At 36.8% G+C, this 20,767-nt stretch overlaps 1 protein-coding gene across 1 annotated transcript; it reads right to left on the bottom strand.

Annotated features, from left to right (window-relative positions):
• Window positions 1-1,321: 1,321 nt before the first annotated feature.
• LOC107768003 (ATP synthase subunit gamma, mitochondrial) lies at window positions 1,322-11,574 on the bottom strand. Its single transcript, XM_016587103.2, has 9 exons — window positions 11,342-11,574; window positions 5,225-5,268; window positions 4,945-5,097; window positions 3,309-3,422; window positions 3,101-3,228; window positions 2,440-2,562; window positions 2,230-2,349; window positions 1,920-2,041; window positions 1,322-1,521 (listed from the first exon to the last, which is right to left on the bottom strand). The coding sequence occupies exons 1-9, from the start codon at window positions 11,551-11,553 to the stop codon at window positions 1,452-1,454; spliced, it is 1,086 nt and encodes a 361-aa protein (XP_016442589.1). The 5' UTR covers window positions 11,554-11,574; the 3' UTR covers window positions 1,322-1,451.
• Between the last annotated feature and the right edge of the window lie 9,193 nt (window positions 11,575-20,767).

Below are 20,767 nucleotides of genomic sequence, written 5' to 3' on the forward strand. Positions count from 1 at the left end.
AGAGGTAAGGTCTGCGTACAAACTAACTCTCTCCAGACTCCACGGTGTGGATAATACTAGGTATGTTATTGTTGTTGTTGTTGATATGCGGAAAGTGACAAGTAAAAATGAAAATTTATTTTTAGAATATTTGACAACTACAAGTGAACGGAGAGAGTATATAAATTTTAAAATTAGAAGTCTATTCTTAAACTAAAATTAGGAGAATATCGATTTTTACATTGTATTCACCGCCATCCTACTAAAGAATGCAGTGTAATCTTCACATCTCGAATACCACGAAAAGCAAAATATTATTCAGCTTAATTTATACTTCATCCGGTCCTCTTTTATTTGTAAGTTACAATTTTAACACTCACTAAAAAACTAATTTAATAGCATTAGTTATAAGATATATCTAGCTAAGCTACCTTTATCTCTTCCTTAAATGAGTAATTAATGACCATATACCTTCTTAGAGTAGTAAGGATGGAATAAGGAAAAATTAAGTCTTCTTATAGCCTGTTTAGCCAAACTTTTAAGAAGCAAAAAGTATTTTTTTTGGTTAAAAAAAAGTACTTTTTGAGATGTTTGACCAAAATAAAAAAAGCACTTTTGAGCAGCAGCGGAAGTAGTTCTTCTGCTTTTGGGGAGAAGCTACAAATTCTAGCTTCTTCTAAGAAGCAGAAGTAGAAACAAAAAATTAATTATTCAAGACAAATATCCTTACATTAAATTTATATTTTATAAGTTATTCCTTATTAATTTAATATTTTATTTTATTTTTCTCTTTTCACCATACATTTCTTCTATATTTTATTCTATTATATTTTTATTCTCTTTCTCCTATTTCTCTTTGGAATATTCTCTCTACTATAAATAGATCTCTTTTTTTATATAATAATTTATAAAAGTAAATTTTTAATTTATATTAACTGATGTATTTTGATATATTTAAATCATCATGTAAACAATAAGTAATACTAGATACCCCATATTATAGCTTTGGAATAACTATATTTTATATTGATTACATTTTTAGATTACATTCTTATTATAATAAATATTTAAATTCAAATTATCTCTTTCAAATAATACTAATTGCAAATTAAACTTTTACTGTCCTTTTCATAATTTAATATTCAAAAGTACTTTTTAGAATAATTGGCCAAACACAAAATGACACTTTATAAAAAAACTTTTTTCGAAAAACACTTGAACAAAAGAACTTTTAAAATTACGCAATGGCCAAACGGGCTCTTAGGGCTTTTCCAATGATTCCTAATAGTGAGACCTTTCCCAGAAATCAAGTTAACCAGGATATTATTAACAAAACAAACAGTAAAAAACTGTCACCAGGATATTATTAACAAAACAAACAGTAAAAAACTGTCACCACAAGGTGCAAAAGAAGCTTAAACATTTTGTCCTTTTTATTTCGTCGCCATCAGACAAAATAAGAGGCCGTCCAATTAACCCTCCAGTGCTGATGCTCCTGATATGATCTCTATTAGTTCTGTAGTGATCGATGCTTGACGGGTTCTGATTTTACAAGGAAAAATATATTAATCAGAGACCAATTAAACCGAGACAATAGAAAGAAAGTACAATAATACGCGGACTGAGATATAAGTAAATATTACTTGTAAATTATATGTCAACGGTCTCATGATGTATGTTAATGATAATGATGTATAAGCCAGCAGGTTAAGAGACACCAGTATTAGTGGTCACTAATGTTAAGATGGTAATAATGAGTTTGGAGCCACTAAGTTGATGAGTGCCTTGGAAAGTACTCTATAAAAGCTACATAAGGTGTTCATGGAGAAGAACAAGTTTGCGAGGGGGAAAAAAGTGTTTCCGCGACTTTATGTTTCAGTGGTCTCTATCTGATGCTGCAAGTGTGAGTAAAAGTAAGAAAGAGGGGGGAGCGGACAAACCTGTTGTAAGTGAGAGTGAGACGATCAAGCATATCACCAGCATTTCTGCTGGAGCTATCCATGGCAGACATTCTTGCTCCTTGCTCACTAGTAGCATTCTCCAGCAATGCATTGAACAAAACCTGGAAAAAACAGTGTATCCATTCAATCCAGTTTGGAATAGAAGTCATGATACTCAATACGTCCATGACAAATAAAGATAGAGACGTATATCTCCCATACTACCAAATCAGTACAAATGCTATGCAAAGTTGTGAAGATCAACTAAGAAGTTGAAAAGTCCATTCAACACTGCAAAGGCAAAACTTACACATGAAAATTGGAACTCATATAGATTCTGAAGAACTTCAGACTTCGTCTCGGCGCCTTCAACTTCGTAAGAATCGAGTTCCCCAAGCTTTCCACCGGATTCAGATTCTCTCTCCACAACCTACATTGCATCAAAAGAGACTTATTCCAAGAAACAGAACTCACAACAAAAGGAAGCTGACAGAACAACAGATCAAATCATCTTATCAACCTCTGGGGAAAGTACAGTAGACATCGTTGGCAAAAATGCGACTACTGACTGGAACTTATTATAAATGATCCTCAGTGCATCAAATTCCACATTCTTCAAGATGTCATCTGCAATGACAGAAACCTGCAAGACATACATTGTCTAAATCAGTAGGAAGGAAAGAGTAGAAAAATCAATATAACTAACAGTGCAGATATTCCATAATTGCATAAGTATCACTTCAACGAGATCAAATGGTATTGTTATTATATTTTTAACCTATTCATCGAAATTTTTGAGTTGCAACAATTCAATTGAAGAGTTCAAATGCTACACAGTAACTAGACAAGAACTTATTATCAGCCAATATTGCAATTTAGATTCACCAATTCAGACGGAAAAGAAAGGGGAATAAAAATAGAGCTTTCATCTGTCGCACCTCCATCAGCTTTGTTTGATGTACAACATGACAAAAAAGGTAGGAAAAGAAACGGAAATACAAAATATTTGTTTTTCCGATTAAAAACGTCATGATATCAAAAAAATCCATACTACTCAACCAAAACCAACGAGATTGCATAAAGGTGGCCACCAACTTCAAACATAGTTGGAAACAACAACAAATGCAAAGCGAGCATACAGCAGATTAGGTGTACATATGCAAGATGTAGGATATCATAACCTGTGTGTAGTTAAGAGGATTTTTCTGCAACTCAGTCATGATCAGCTCAATGTCCTTCTTCGAATCTCGCACCAACTGAGCCTTTGCCTTTTCTCCCAAGACAACATATTTATTTTCCTTTTCAGGACCTAGCAATTACATATTAACAACAATTATATCAAGTTCCAAAAGGCGAAAGATAGTTCCACACTAACAATTTTGCGTTTACCAGAATTTAGCTTATGAAGAGCCCTGCTAATCTTGACGGATGTAGAATTAATTCCACCACAAAGACCTTTGTCCGAAGAGATGGTTATGATAACATTCTTCTTCACATCAACACCTGAAGCAACAAATATTAGAACAGCTACCTAGCATTCTGAATAATTATAGAATCCCCTAAAAAATTAATATCAAATCCCCTAAAAGCTAACATCTGACCCAAAAAACAAAGAAAAGTTTAACTAAGTTGACAAGACCACCTTTAACAATGGTAAAGAGTACAATTCAAATAGCTATATCTATTTTTCAGAATCCTCATCCAAAAAATGATTTGGGACCCAGTCAAACCCGTCCAGAAGATGTATGCAAAATTGCCATGCATCAAAATAAAACATGTGGCCAAATACATAGAGAGCCCATCAAAATGAGCTCTAAATTCTATTTTGACACCTCAACTGAGACTATTTCCTATTGAACACTTGATCTAAAATTAAAATGTTCCTATTAGACACAAATTGTTGTGGCCATACAGTGAGTGTAACACACCTTCTTTGAGAGCGTGGAAAGCCAAAAAAACAAACAAGATCAACTTTAACAATGGTAAAGAGTACAATTCAAATAGCTATATCTATTTTTGAGAATCCTCATCCACAAAATGATTTGGGACCCAGTCAAACACGTCCAGAAGATGTATGCAAAATTGTCATGCATCAAAATAGAACGTATGGCCAAATACATAGACGGCCCATCAAAATTAGCTCTAATTTTCATTTTGACACCTCAACCGAGACTATTTCCTATTAAACACTTGATCTAAACTTAAAATGTTCCTATTAGACACAAATTGTTGTGGTGGCAGTGAGTGTAACACACCTTCTTTGAGAGCATGGAAAGCCAAAAAGCAATTCAATTCTTTTTCCTCTTTCTCCTTCCTCCTCTCTCCCCACCACTACCTCCACCCTTCCCCTTCCTGCTACTTTCTCCCTGCCACCACCAACCAGCCACCCCATTAAACCTCTTGTGCACCAACCATTTTCATCATCAGTGCAAAACTCTGTTCGCGTCATTTTTCTACACAAAAACCCTTTTTCCTCTTTATTTTCTGGGTGATAACGATGGTGTTCACACCAACTTTATTTTTCTCCATTTGTACTTAGCTTCCAATTCTTCTTATTTCATGATTCGAGGGGTATCATAGCCAGTATTATTTTGGAAATAAACAATCACCCGGAACTTTATAATAACTTCATCCTCTAGACACTCTCCGGCTCCAAGTGAAAATGCATCTAACTAGGGCTAATTTCACCTCAGTATCAATGTTCCTTGGATCCAGAAACCACAACTAAAACAAAAGAACGAACACTATGTATATGTAGACCAATCACTCACTATACAATTAAAGATACCAAATTTAGCAGTAAGCTGAATAAAGCTTAAAAGGAGCAGGAGCAGCAGATCATAGGATGCATGGAGACTCTACGACCACACTTGAACAAGATCTGTTCTATAGGCTCGTACGACACTCCTTGAGTTCTAAGGATGTATGAGACTCCATAAAGTGATTCATCCCTACCCTTTTCCCTCTTTCTTTTATAACTACTCCAGGAATCTAGCTAGATGCCAAAAATCTAATTACAACGTACTGGGAGTGTCGCCAAGAAGTGCAGTAAATGGCTGCCATAGTCCGCGTGAATTTTCAGCTCTAGTCTGAATAGCTCTAAGCTTTGAAGCAGCAACCATCTTCATAGCCTTTGTAATCTTCTGGATATTTTTGACACTCTTCATTCGATTTCTGACTGCATAAGGGCATTTTCAGCGTAAAACATAATTTAGTAAGAAGAAAACATCAGTAAAGAAGGTTAAGAGAACATAAATGTGATAAACAGAAACAGAGTATATAACAGATTTACAGTTGAATCTTACCAACTTGTGTTGAAATATACCGAACTCCTGATGAGACTGGTTCCCTGCATATAAATCAGAGGTCATATAGAAGTAACAGATAGAATTGTTTTTTCCGCTGGGGAAAATGAATGATAATTTTTGATAAAGAAAGAATCAAGTTAAGGTGAAGAACATAATCCTATTATAGCTGCATATATAAATCCTCTCTTATCATCTTGAAACAAAAAGGCCGTTGCAATATACACCCCCCTGCAAAGCCATCCAGTATCCAGTTACTGATAAAACAGAGATCTCTATTTTCCACTCCATCCAACACAGAAGACTTTGCAATTCTCGAGAACCTTTCGCTTTCTACAACAACAACTACTACACCTCAGCCCCAAGCAAGTTGGAGTCGGCTATATGGCCATATTTCAACCTCTGTTCCAAAAACTTCATAACAATTAGTATCGAAAACCTACCTCAATTATCGAACGCCCTCCCTTCTGCCCAAATGACCATATTCTTAAATCTAAAACAAGCATATCCAATATCCAATCTCTTGCAATTCTTATATGACAAATATACAGCCAGCTTTACAGCAAATCTTAGTTCAGAAATTTCATACAAGCTTACCAGCATAAACCATCATTGCCATTGATTTAAAACAGAGAAGCTGGATTTCCCTTTTAAAAAAAGGTGCAAAAAAGGCATACTGGGGAAATTACAGCCAAAAGAATGGGACCATTACATAAAAGTTGTATAATGAGCTAAGAAAGTCAACAGCAGCATCACTATCATTTACATCTAAAGCAACCCCGTTGCACCAAAGCATGACAAATATATATTTTTTACCAACTTATCTCTTCTTTATACTTAAGACTTTTGTATGATTTTGCGGAAAACTAAGGGATTTGTTGAGATTTATTGGCATATTTCAGGTATTATGTGATTTAGAGAAGGCATGGAAGAAAACAAGTCAAAATGAGCTAAAATGGAAAAATTGACTACTACCGGTGATTGCGCTTTGCGATCACGGAAGGTACAGATGCGATCGCGAACATCCCGGAAAATGACCTTCGCGAACGCAAGGGAAGGTATGCGAACGCGTTGAAGGAAGGTTTGGTCAATTGCCCTTCGCGAACGCGGAGCTATAAAGGCGATTGCGGGTCGGAAAGTTGTGAGTCACGATCGCGGTTCTTCTTATTGCGAACGCGAAGAAGAATGTTTGGTCAACCTAGTCAAGTACTCTCCGCGAACGCGGGGACTTATGTGCGATAGCAATGCTTTGCAGAAGGACTCACCGCCATCACAATGCGTGTTTGCGCGATCGTGCAGCTTATTAGCTGGGCAGAACTGGAATTTCACGTTTTTGGCTCCCAAACCATTTAATACTCGACCCAGCTCATTTGGGAAGGATCTTTGGCAAAACAATAGTACTATTGACTAAAAATACAAGCTTTGGAGCTGGGGTTTCTTGCACTACACTTGGAGATTGAAGATTTGAAGACTTTGGATGAGATTTTCTTACCCTTTTTACTCATTTCTTCAAATCCTTAATTTGTATTGAAATCTTCAATCTCCAAATTTAGGTCGGATTTCGAAACAAATCACATAATCGGGCTCGGGGTGAATTTTGTAGTTTATTTCTAGCATGTTAGCACTAGTTTTTATTTTTATTTTGTTACTCTCTTTACTTGTAGTAGTATTAATTAAATATTTTGTAGTTTATTGGTGATATTTTGTAGTTTTTTTCTAGCATGTTAGCACTAGTTTATACTTTTTTTTTATTTTGTTACTCTCTTTACTTATAGTAGTATTAATTAAACTCCTTGGCTTTTCTTTATGGCAGTTCTTTTCCAAGAAAATAATTTGTGTCGAACCGGTGACTTTTCCCTATGATGGATGGCGTGATAACTTTCTTAAGGGATTAGTCTTGTTTAGTTTTTCTCTTTTAAGCCAAAAAAAAATTATTAGGTTCGTACCTAGTAGTAAATAAAGTGGTTATTGGGTGTTATCTTTTTGTCCATAAACCAACGTGTGGCTTTTTCGGTACCAACATATTTACACTTTAGCATATGAATTGTTGGTGGTTTGAAACGAAAAATGATTGAAGTGATAATCCTTATTGTGACTTTAAGGTTCCATTTTTGGCTCTTTGATTCATTAAAAAGTGTTTTAGGTTATATGTGAATTTTTTTGAGTTCATTTGTTTCAATTGGACCTTGAATACATTTTCTACTTGAGCTTTAGATGTGCCATGAGTGGTGAGAATTTTTGTGAGTTCTTTTGCTTCTTTTGTGGTCTAGAACTTGCCCTAAGTGTGTTTCAAGACGAAATCCTAGGTTGCATTTTGTTTAAAAAATGATGCTAGGTTTTCCTTGGATCATTCGAGCATTTTAATTACCCACCCTTATACATATGTCATAGTCAACCCCTTTGAACCTTTAGCCATTTTCTTTGACAATCATATTACAAATTCTTTCCCGTGTGTTTTTATCCTCGTTTGTTGTCCCAACCTTCTCAAGCACTTGAAGTTACAACTTAAGCTAAGAGCATAAGTTTGGGGGAAAAGATGGGACTATTATGATATGGAAGTTAGATAAACGTGATGCAACAAGGTGATGAAAAAAATAAATGTGCATATATATAAAAAAAAAAAAAGATCAAGGGTGTTAATGTTTACATTATAAGAATAAGTATCCCCATGAATCTTTTTGTGGAAATCTTTTTGGTTGAAATAAAGGGAAGACTAGAAGCGGCATTAATGGAGACATAGGGGGGAAGACATGAAGAAAGAAAGGAAATGTGATTAAAGTTTATGTAATGAAATGCTTAGGAAAGGTTGTAGTTACTTTTACCCAAAATTGTATCTTACCCTTATCCAAAAGTTTTCATTGCAACCCTTAAGTCCTAATTGATTTTGAATTAGGTGTACCTACATTAGTAGAGATCTACACATGGCAAGTTTATGGTACTACTTTTGAGCATTTGAACATTTTTGTGAGAGAGAGAGTAAAATCTTCCAATTTGGCATCCCACTTTTATTTTGAAATGCTTATAGTGTGCGTGGGATCTTATTGTGAGGGCACATGAAAGTTTGAGATGCGAAATTGTTTCTTTTTCCAATTGAGACAAATAAACAAAAGAAAGTTATTACGTGATCAGGAGGTAAATTTTGAAGCTTTAGTGTCATGACTTGATTGCTACTTTGATTAGAAACGAAATTTGTGAGAAGTTGTTGGTGATTCATATGTTTTGGATTAATTGTTGGTACCAAAGTCGCTAGATTGTGGTTAATTTGAACCTTTTGACTTGACATAATGTTGGTATGCCATTAAACTTAATTGTTGATTCTATTGAAGTATGTTCTTAGTTGTTGACTTGCTTGAGGTCAAGCAATAGTTTAAGTATGGGAGATTGATAAGTTGGTATTTTACCAACTTATCTCTTCTTTATACTTAAGACTTTTGTATGATTTTGCAGAAAAACTAAGGCATTCGTTGAGATTTATTGGCATATTTCAGGTCTTATGTGATTTAGAGAAGAAAACAAGTCAAAATGAGCTATGAAAAATTAATTGCTGCCAATGATTGCTCTTCGCAATCGTGAAAGGTAAAGATGCGGTCGCAAACATCCCGAAAAATGACCTGCGCGAACGCGAGGGAAGGTATGCGAACGCGTTGAAGGAAGGTCTGGTCAATTGTCCTTCGCGAACGCGGACCTATAAAGGGGACCGCGGGCCGTTGGGAAGTTGTGAATCGCGATCGCGGTTCTTATTGCGAACGTGAGGAAGAACGTTTGGTCAACCTAGTCAAGTACTCTCCGCGAACACGGGGACTTATGCGCAAAAGCAATGCTTTGCAGAAGTTGTTCACCGCGATTGCGGTGCGTGTTTGCGCGATCGCGTAGGTTAATAACCTGGTAGAACTGGAATTTCACGTTTTTGGCTCCCAAACTGTTTAATACTCGACCCAGCTCTTTGGAAAGGATCTTTGGCAAAACTTTGGTACTCTTGACTAAAAATACAAGCTTTGGAGCTAGGGTTTCTTGCACCACACTTGGGAATTAAAGATTTGATCATTTGAAGACTTTGGATGAGATTTTCTTACCCTTTTTACTCATTTCTTCAAATCCTTAATTTGTATTGAATATCTAAGAGTGTAGTATTTATTCCATTACTTAAATCTTGTTTATGGGAATATTCATTATTAATGTTTGGATTAAATCTCTTGTTATGCTTATGTATTGAATGATTTTTATTAATTATGAAGTGAATTATTGTCTCTTTAATTATTCTTGTTCTTTAATGTCTTAAGGGATTAGCTAGCCCTAGGACTCGCCCATTTACTTCGGTTTAGACTTGGAAAAGGCAAACATGGGGTTGGGGAAGATTAATTAACAAGAACTTGAGGCGTTAACCCCCATTGTATAGATTCTACCTAGGAATAGAATTGAACTACTTGTAACCACATTCGAGTGTACTTAATCGTCCTAATTGTTTTAGGAATAATTCAATTAGGAAGTCTTGTTATTCTTCGGAAGAAGCTAATATAGAATCATTATCCGAGACTAGTTAACAAAACTCGCTCATATTTGTAAAATCGTGAAATACATTGGATCGTTACTTGAGTGTAATTCCCCTTGTATCCACGCTTGTAGTCATTGATCATTTTACTTGCTTTCTAGGTTAGCTTACATTTCCGTATTAGTTATAATATTTTCTCAAAACCCTTTATTAGTGTTTGGCTTAGCATAATAAGCGATAATTCTCTTACTTGCCTCCTACATATTTTTCCCTGTGGGATTTGACCCGGACTCATAGTTGGGTATATTGTATTACATGCGAACCTGTCCACTTGATCTTTGAGGAGTGGATTTGGACGTTATCAATATACAGTTGAGCTTGAGTTTAATTATAGAATCTTTTTTGTTCTCAAAAGATATGTTATTCCTTCCCTTCCAAAGGGCCCATCAAAAACCAACTTCCTCTACTTATCCAGCTTGCAAAGTGAAATATCTGCTGGCTACTTAAGCCACAAAATGCAAATACAAACGGCTGAAGAGAACAGAGCAAGGATGATCTGCCAAAGATTACAAAGCATTTCATAGCTAATTTACAAAACCAAATTACTTCCCCAGATACAAATTTATGTTCAGATGGCTGTATATGCCAGTGAGAAAAGCAATAAAGATAATGTTTGATTGTTAGTAAAAAAATGTTTTTTGAATGAAGTCATAAAGAAGTCCTATGGCTCCGGAAGAATGCAAGAGATCACATGGTTTTTCACATTATGATACAACGCTTCAGCATTATTATTGAATACTTGCAACGAAACTCGTAAAGAAATTTCAACGCCTAAATTGCTCAAAAAAAAGGCTTTTTTAGTGAGGCCTGATATTACAACTGATCCAACTAAGAAAATATACTACATAGAAGCACAGCAACTGAAATCCCTTAATTCCAATAACTGAAGAAATGAAAGAGGAAAAAATATAAATCAACTACTCCTCAATATCAAACAAGTTTGAATTCATTATACAAATCCATTCATCTCCATCAGACCCATTTCATTCAGATACTAAATAATTTATCTTTTATATAAATCATCTAAAATATTTATTCCTGGATCGTTACATTCCAATAACACAAATTAAAAATTCTCGGAAAGTAAAATCACATCTGCATAATACTTATCAATCGGTCTCAATTACAACATAGCTGGGGTTGACTATATAAATACCATATATTCATTCCGCTCCATTCAGACCCATTATATAACAAAACTAGACAATTTGCATTTAACACAATTACGAGCTCTTTAATCTGAAAAATGTTTTTTTTAAATGAAAGAGGAAAGAATTCAACAAATCAAAGTCAATCCACTAAGCTTCTATACAAACTAGATGGGGTCGACTATATAAATACATCATATCTATTCAGCTCAATTTGGACACATTTCATTTCACTACAAAACAATTTATCTTCTAACACAAAAATCATTCAATCAGACGCCTTAATGCAAAACTAGTTGGCTCATTATACAAATCCTCTATGTCCACATCGACACTAATTATTTTTCTTTTTTAACATAAATTAAGAGTTTCATATAACTATACGAATAGATCAAAGAGTGATGTTGGATGAAAACATACTCGGAAGGAATGAGAGAAGAGCGGAGAGTGTTGAGAGGGCAGGGATTGATGGCGAAACGCCTTCCCTCACGTCTCAAAGCAGCCATCGCCATTGTGAGATCTGATGATTCAATCAAATCGCTTCTTATTCTTCTTCTTCCTCCTGATTGTTCTTCTTGTGCAGATCGACAACTTTCGCTAGGGTTTTCAATGTCTTGAAATGACAGACTCATAAGGGAGTGTACATTTTCCCAAAGTCGAAGTTTCAAACAAACGACGTCGTAGTATGTTGATCGACCTTTTTACAGATTCCGCATTAGATAAATAATATAAAAATTAGATTCATTCTAAAAGAAATTGTTATTTTAATTTTAATACTTAGGTTTTAAAATCAAACAAAAATCTTTTACTGAATTCTTTTCTTATTTGATCAATATAGAGAATTTTAATATTTAACATTTTAGAATTAATTAAGATTTTATCTTACAAAATAATAGAATTTAAATACTAATCTCATTGTAGAATCTCTTTTTTTTTTGCCCCAATTTATTGATCTTAAAAAGTGAATTATCTATTTCTTTATTATTTTTTTTGTTTTTCCGTTTAAGGCGATAATTAATTTTCAGTATAATGCTAGGACATAGGAGGCATAATTTTATTTAAAAATAATTGATTAGATATAGAGAAAAAAACTACAATCCTGATTTCAAATCTCACCTTCACCCTTCATAAAGATAATTCTAGTAACTTCGCCAATGAAAAGGCGAGGAGCTTGATAAGATAGTAACAATTATACAAACTAATATATATTTTGTATAACAATATAAATATTTAGTCAAGATTGTCATACAATTCTTTTAAACAAGAGTGGTCATATCATTGAATAGCGGTTCTAACCAGATTGCGATTAGAGCATAGTTGATTTTTAGTGCGTATTTCCTGCTTTACCATAAACAACTTATAGCTTGCTTGGATGGTTCATGGTTGTTACATGTCGCTTCATAATGTATTGTATTGTATTATAATATATTGTTTAATGAATATAATATTTGGATAAATTGTATCGTGTGTCATCGTTTCATGATGTCACGCATCAATATATAAAGAATAAACTTGCAATATTACTAAGAAAAAATAAGATGCGGAGTAGAATTATTATATAAAAAAGTAGGGTAAAGTAAAAAATGTGATTATCTAATAATAAAGAAGGGCAAAATGAGAGAAAAAAGCAAGGTAACTACGCCACCACACCGAATCTGTTGTTATGTAAAGTGGTACTTGTATAGGGTAAAATATGTTATATTAAATGATTGCATAAGGAAGTAACACATGGGAGCTGAAGGCAACTATTCCATCTGTTACCGGAAAGAATGACACTCATAAAGATGAAATAATTGTGTGACACTCGGTAGCATTTATTGAAGATTATTCTACAGCATTTAGTACACTGCCCCTTACAAAGAATATGGCATTCATGCCTGTCATTACACATTCTTCAACGGCCCTCATAATTGACATTAAAGAACGGCTTAATCCTAGGAACGTGTTCCCTAGGTGCAGCTATAAATAGTGAGCTCTATTATCATTGTAGAGGACACGAATTTTCTGGCAAACATACGCTACACTTTATTCAAAGGTTAATATAACTTTATCTTCTTGCCTTTTGATTTCATTGATGTTCTGTCCGGAAGTCCTGCTCCCGGAACTATTATTTCTGCTACTACGTCTCCATCTCAAGGCTAAGTATTGTGTATCTATATAATTCATCTTTTATTTCAGGATCAAATTAATTCAATTGTCTAGAAACTATGTATAAATTCAATTGTACCATTTTACGAGTAAATAGTTTGGCGCCTACATTGGGGTCTAGACAGTTGTGTAATTAAGTTGGTCCTTACCTCTTTTCCTAACGTGTTTTGATTATTTGTTCTTAGCAAAAAATCACAAAAAATGGCAAATAATGGTGTTAACAACACGCACAATTTTGAGGCCCAAGGAAACCAGCCTCAGCACGAGGATTCAATCAGTGATACCCGCAGTGAGGGGAACAATGCCACACCGGTCCACGGTAGGCGGTACCTGCGACACGTTCAGCAGGCGACTCCTGATGATGCTGAAAAAGAGCATGTCGTTGAAGCAGTAAGGATCCTGCAGGAGAAACAAGAGGTCATTCTAGGCCATCTCATACGGCAGAATAAGATTATGACATAACTAAAGCAGGCGTTATCGGGTGCTTCCTGTGAGCACATGATTTTTGCTTCACGAAAATTACTCCGAAAGAAAAAATAAAACAAATGTCCTTTAGGTACAATTTTAAGAATTTGCGTGGCATCTGTGGATAATTATTTGTATTTTGTTTGTAAATGTTTATCTTGTTTTAATTAATTAAAAAATACAAAAATATATGTTGCATGCACATTTAAGATTTAATTGTGCACTTAGGAATTAATTGAACCATGTTTTGTTTTTAAGAGAAAGAAAATCACAAAATATGTATTTGTTGCATTTTTGTCGTTTTATTGTCCAATTGTGTGATTTTGTTTTTTCATTAATATTTAATCCTGGGTGTCAATTGTTATTTAGGTTTAATTAATATTTTTAATTTAATTTTGGTTTTACAACTTATTTTAGAATTTTTGGTAATTAGAAATTAAAAGGGAAAATAATAGAAAAGAAAAACAAGTGAAATAAAAAACACATTCGGAACTGGGCCATTTTTTGGACCCAAAATCAGGCCCAAAACACCCCCTTTACTCGGTCCAATATGCCTGATCTCTCAGATAACTCAAACGACGTCATTTAGGCGTTTCAAATCTGAACCGTTGATCAAACAGATCAAACGGTCCAGTTCAGCCCTAACATTGGTTCAAACGACACCGTTTCAGGTGATTAAATCTGAACCATCCGTCCCTTTTGACTAACGATCCCAGGCTTCCCCCATAACCCGGTCCATTTCACCCCGGGCCCCCCAGTCTCGTAGCAGGCCAAATGATGTCTTTCCTTATTAGTAAAATGATCCAGGCCGTTGATCGTGATTGATCCAACGGCCAAGATCAAATGCCCCTCCCGTATATAACCCTAATCCCTTACCTCACGCCCCAAACCAACCCCCCCTCACCCCATCGTCTCTCTCAAGCTCAGAGACGAACCGGACCCAAACCCTAGCCACCATTGTTACACCTCCGCCTGAAACCCGGCGGCAACAACGCCGTCGGTCACCAAATTAACACCCCTAAGCCATCTGACCACCCTCGTTACGGATCTGCTAACCGTTTGCCTCGAATCAACCTCTAGCTTCTCGAATCTTCAATCGAAGATTCGAGCAGAACCTAAACCTACCCTAACCAGTCCCAAACTCACACCACGGCACCCCCTGACCTCCCTCGTGCCCAAAATACCTTTGGCCTGGTTCGAATCTTGCTAGAACCATTCGAACCCCAAATGGAACCAAGACCCCTATAAAGACCAAACCTGGGTTTTGTCCGAAATTAAAGGAATTTGGGCATCTAATCGACCTTAGTCGAAGTGTTCTCCGTTGAGAACACTCGATTAAGGTCCGTTCGACCTCAAAAAGTTCGAGTCAAGAGTTCGACCTGGGTTCGTCTAGTTTTTGTGTTGTTAAGGTATTTTTCTCCTTTCTCTCTTGTTCTTTTTTTTGTTACAGTTAATTATGTTTAGTTTAGTTATAATCCAGTTTTGTTCATTGCTTTTTCTTCTTCTCAAATCAGACCTTCTTATTTGGTCGAGTCTGCTTCTATTCATGGTCAAATATACTTTATTAGCCATGTAATCTGTTAGTTTGTAAGATCCTGCTTTTGTCAATACCACTCGAATCACTTGTTGGTCTGTTTATTCTAATTGTTTGTTGTTAGCTGCTAAATGTTATAGCCTGTGTAATCAATTGAATAAGCGTCGTCGATTAGTCTTTTAGGCTTGAATGTTATGTTAGCATGATAATAGTTCAACCTTTGGTTCATACCAGTATGTTTACCATCCTGCGTCTTGTATATATTTGAATTAGAGTGGTGTTTGCTCATTCCCTGTATTTGGTTTGACCTCCTGGTCTTTATAGTTGTTCGCATGAACCTCCCTCCTTGATTCATACCGCTTCAATTTTGGCTTGCATTATTAAATCCCTGCTCAATCAATGGGTCTGATCAACTCATTCCCTTTGATTGATGCCATGTTTGAAATGATTTGGTCTTCCGCTTTGAATCACTGTGTGAGTTTGATAGTGGGAATTAGATTATAGCTGTAGTAATTTAGTGATCAATTAGAAGTCAGTTGTTAAGGTTACAACTTATAGAGTTTTAATAACAGATCAATGAAGCTTAGGGCAGGGCAGTAATACACAGGGGGTAATTTTGGGATTTAACAGGTCTGCAAGTGGATTAACTTAAGGGTCTGTTCAGTGGGTAATAGATACCATTAGTTTAATATCAATGGGGAACATAACATGATAGTATGAGAGTCAACAGGAATATTATAATAACCCATAGTTTTGATTGAAACAATAGGGTACAAGGCATGCAAGTGTGGGGAACAAAATAACTTCAAACAAGAAGACATTAAGTAATGGGATTCAAAGGGGGATGGGCAGTTAGAATCTGATAGTTTGAAGGCAGAGATAACAGGCCTGTTTTTGGGTTATAAATAGGGTCATTCAAGACAGAAAAGGGGCTGATTTTTTTGGAGAAGAAAAAATCAATTCTCTTTCAGTTTTTTTCAGAGAGTCTAGGCTGGATTTTTAACATCTAAAAGTTCAGTAATTTGAGAGTTAAAAACAGGCTGGTTTTTTTAATCCTAAAAGGTTCAGTGTTTGAGAGCTAAGAAACTGAAAAGTGAGGTCTTTTCTTTTACTGCTGAATATCAGAACTAGTACTGTTGCTGTTTCATTGGTGTTGCTGGTTGGTATTTCTGGGGTTTCAATTGGTTCTTCCTGAGTTTGCTATTGGTTATTTGCTACTGTTTCATTGGGTGTTGCTGGAATTCTGCTGGTTCCTTTTTAAATTTGTTACTGGGTTGTTCTGTCACTGTGTTGCTGTGTTATTACTGTTGTTGACTGCTCCTTCATCTTCTTGTATTTCCATTATCCAAGTACACGTTCTAAAGCTCTCAAATTTAATGGAAAGGAAGTAAAGAGTTGGTGGAATGGATTTCTGAATTTCCCGTGTTTCTGGTACTCTGGTGTCCTGAGAGGTAAGAATGGAGTGGGTATCCTGGTAGATAGCCATCTTAGAGAGTCCGTGGTAGAGGTCAGGCGGGTGAATGATAGACTAATGACTATTAAGTTGGTGGTGGGTGAGGGTACTTTAAATGTAGTTAGCGCGTACGCACCGCAAGCAGGCTTGGATGAGGATATTAAGAGGCGCTTTTGGGAGGGGGTGGATGAGATTGTTCGTAGTATACCGCCTTCTGAGAGGTTATTCATAGGAGGAGATTTCAATGGTCGTATTGGGTCATCTGCAGGTGGGTACACTAAGGTGCATGGCGGCTTTGGTTTCGGGGAGCGGAACGGAGGGGGCATTTTGTTGTTGGACTTTGCCAAGGCTTTCGATCTAGTCATTGCGAACTCGAGTTTTACGAAGCGGGATGAACATTTGGTTACTTACCAAAGTTCGGTGACGAAGACTCAGATTGACTATCTCCTCCTCAGGAGATGCGACAGAAGGTTGTGCGAGGACTGTAAGGTTATCCCAGGTGAGACCCTCTCAACGCAACATAGGCTTTTGGTGATGGACATTTGTATTAGTATAAGGAGGAAGAAGAGGTCAGTACAAGGACGCCCCAGGATTAGGTGGGGTGCCTTAACTAAGGATAAAGCTAAGGAGTTGGAAGGAAGGTTATTGGCAATGGGAGCTTGGAGAAGTAGTGGGGACGCAAACACAATATGGTCGACGACGGCGGACTGTATAAGAAAGGCGGCGAGAGAGGTGTTAGGGATATCTACGGGCCACAATGGTGGCCACAAAGGAGATTGGTGGTGGAATGTAGTTGTCCAAGGTAAAGTGGAAGCAAAGAACGCGGCTTACCTGTGGTTAGTAGGGAGCACTGACGAGGAGGAGAAGAGAGAGAACAGTGAAAGGTATAAGGTAGCTAGGAAGGAGGCGAAGATGGCAGTGACGGAGGCTAAGACGACAGCTTTTGCTCATCTGTATGAGGAACTAAGGAACAAAGGTGGGGAGAAGAAGTTATTCCGACTCGCTAAGGTGAGAGAGAGGACAACTCGGGATCTGGACCAAGTGAGGTGCATAAAAGATGATGACGGCAAAGTTTTGATGGGAGATGACCAGATTAAGAGGAGGTTACAGACCTACTTTCATAAACTTCTAAGTGAAGAAGGGGATCAGGATATTATACTTGGGGAATTGAGGAATGCTGACAGTCACTATGAATTAAGTAATTGTAGGGACATTGAGATCGCTAAAGTCATGGAGGCAATGCATAAGATGAGAAGGGGCAGAGCTACCGGGCCAGATGAAAGTCCGGTTGAACTATGGAGGTGTGTGGGTAGAGCAGGCTTGGAATGACTTACTAGATTGTTTAGTGTTATATTCAAGTCTAATAGGATGCCTGAAGAGTGGAGGTGGAGTACAATGGTTCTGTTGTATAAGAACAAGGGTGATGTCCAGAGATGTAACATCTATAGGGGCATCAAATTACTAAGTCATACCATGAAAGTTTGGGAGAGAGTGGTAGAAATGAGAGTGTGAAGGACGGTGTCTATTTCAGACAACCAGTTCGGGTTCATACTGGGGCGATCTACCACAAAAGCTATACACCTTATTAGGAGGATGGTGGAACAGTACAGGGATAGGAAGAAGGATCTCCACATGGTGTTTATTGATCTGGAGAAAGCATACGATAGGGTTCCTAGGGAGGTCTTATGGAGATGCTTAGAGGATAAAGGGGTCCCGGTTGACTATATTAGGGTGATTAAAGACATGTATGCTGGAGCTAAGACTCAGGTAAGGACAGTAGGAGGCGACTCTAAACACTTTCCAGTTATTATGGGGTTGCACCAAGGGTCTGCGCTTAGCCCATTCCTATTTGCCCTGGTGATGGATGCACTGACTCATCATATTTAAGGGGAGGTGCCATGGTGCATGCTATTTGCTGATGACATTATTCTAATTGATGAGACACGAGGCAGCGTCAACGAGAGGCTAGAGATTTGGAGACATGCTCTTGAGTCTAAAGGTTTCAAGTTGAGCAGGATGAAGACGGAATACCTCGAGTGCAAATTTGGGGTTGAGCTGACGGAAGCGGGAGTTGAAGTGAGGCTTGACTCTCAAGTCATTTCCAAGGGGGTAGTTTCAAGTACCTTGGATCGGTTATTCGGGGGATCGGGGAGATTGACGAGGATGTCACACACCATATAGGGGTGGGGTGGATGAAGTGGAGGTTATCGTCGGGAGTCTTGTGTGACAAGAAAGTGTCACCGTTACTAAAAGGTAAGTTTTATAGAGCAGTGGTTAGGCCTGCCATGTTATATGGAACTGAATGTTGGCCGGTAAAGAACTCACTCATCCAGAAGATGAAAGTAGCAGAGATGAGGATGTTGAGGTGGATGTGCGGGCATACAAAAATGGATAATATTAGGAGTGAAGATATTCGAGAGAAGGTGGGAGTGGCCCCCATGGAGGACAAGATGCGGGAAGTAAGACTCAGATGGTTCGGGCACATTCAGAGGAGGAGCACTGATGCACCGGTGAGGAGGTGCGAGCGACTGGCTGTAGTGGGCACATAGAGAGGTAGAGGGCGACCTAAGAAGTATTGGGGAGAGGTGATCAGACAAGACATGGCGCGACTTAGGATTACTGAGGACATGTCCCTTGACAGGGAATTATGGAGGTCGAGCATTAAGGTTGTAGGTTAGGAGAAAGTTGTGAATATTTCTACAGCACAATAGAGTGAGACTAGTCAGTTAGGAGTTAGACTAAGAATGTCATTGGTTGTCTATTGATGCAGGGTTTTACCTGCTAGTTTTTACTATACCAGCCATCTATTTCGTATTTCGTATTCTATATTTCATATCTCTTATAAAGCTGTTATTTTATTATGCATTTTTATGGTACTAATATATCGTCTCATGTTGCTTTTTTTGAGCCGAGGGTCTCCTAGAAACAGCCTCTCTACCCTTCGGGATAGGGGTAAGGTTTGCGTACATATTACCCTCCCCAGACCCTACTTATGGGATTATACTGGGTCGTTGTTGTTGTTGTTGTTGTTGCTTTGCATTTAATTTAATGTATAAGCAGTAGTTCACTTGATATTTCATAGTATGTATTAGAATGACTTTGGAATGCATAAACTGGACTGATTGAATCTATTTCTACAAACATGTGAATATCAATTGTAATTAATCTTAGTGGGTGATTACTAGTTATGAAATATACTGTATTTAATTCTTTTTCAGTAGTCGTGAAATAGTTTCAAATAGTTTATGTCACAAAACAGGTTCAAATAGTTTATGGAAGTCAGCATGTTGGTTTAATAGGTCTAATTCTAAAATTGCGAGTTCACTTGAGTAAATAACATCATTTTAAATAGCAATGTAAATAATGTTAGTTCTCAAATGTTAGTGATTAATGTTAGCTTGATGTCAGTTTTTAAGCATTGATGCATTTTTCAACAAGTCGTAAAAAGAGTTCAAAAAATGGCTTTGTATTACACATAGTTAATTCCAATAATCTAATTCATATAATAAAGCTAAAGTTGAACTGGATCGAAATGGTAGCTGGTTTGTTAATATTTACAACGGCAGGCGGCGGATCTTAAGTTAGGTAGCGGGTTCAAACTAGAAGCTGTTTCCTTTCGTTTGGACCTGGACTTGAACTTGAAGCCCGAACTTTTAATGCTAATTGATTAGGATTTTTCTTTATTCTTAGAGACAAATAAATAGAAAATCATAGTCGCTTTAGGATATCCTTGAATAAAAATGAGATGAGCTTCGCCAAATAAAAATGCAACTTTGCGGGGCCCTCAATAAATGGGTAAAATAAAATATTTAGAATTCGGGACGGGTCGTTTAGTGAATTTTACGGCCTTCCCCAAAATAATAATGTGTTAGTCTCTTTAGGCGCGTATTTTAATAACACTACCTTCTTAAACTCGGGTGCACATTTATGTGACCCAAATCCAAATCTCAAAAGAGTTGAAATGTGTTAATAACCACGGGTGCATTGATGTGACGTGGTTCGAAATGCTTTTTCACGACGTTGCAATTCCCATTAAAAAATAATAATAATAATAATAAAAGCGATAAAAAGTTAAAATTTGCACATAGGTTCAACATGTATTTAAATCAGATAAATAAGCCGAATATGACTGTTGAGCGACCGTGCTAGAACCACGGAACTCGGGAATGCCTAACACCTTCTCCCGGGTTAACAGAATTCCTTCTCCGGATTTCTGGTTCACGGACTGTAATACAGAGTCAATTTT

This window comes from Nicotiana tabacum, chromosome 20 (genome assembly GCF_000715075.1).
Source record: "Nicotiana tabacum cultivar K326 chromosome 20, ASM71507v2, whole genome shotgun sequence".
Taxonomy (NCBI): Eukaryota; Viridiplantae; Streptophyta; class Magnoliopsida; order Solanales; family Solanaceae; genus Nicotiana; species Nicotiana tabacum.

What these genes read in the sequence shown, in the direction of transcription:
- LOC107768003 (XM_016587103.2), bottom strand. Translation starts at nt 11,553, where the DNA reads ATGAGTCTGTCATTTCAAGACATTGAAAACCCTAGCGAAAGTTGTCGA. An exon ending in ATCCTCTTAACTACACACAG is followed by an intron (nt 2,563 to 3,100) that starts GTTATGATATCC and finishes TATGTCTTGCAG; the next exon opens with GTTTCTGTCATTGCAGATGA. An exon ending in CTACTGTACTTTCCCCAGAG is followed by an intron (nt 2,350 to 2,439) that starts GTTGATAAGATG and finishes GATGCAATGTAG; the next exon opens with GTTGTGGAGAGAGAATCTGA.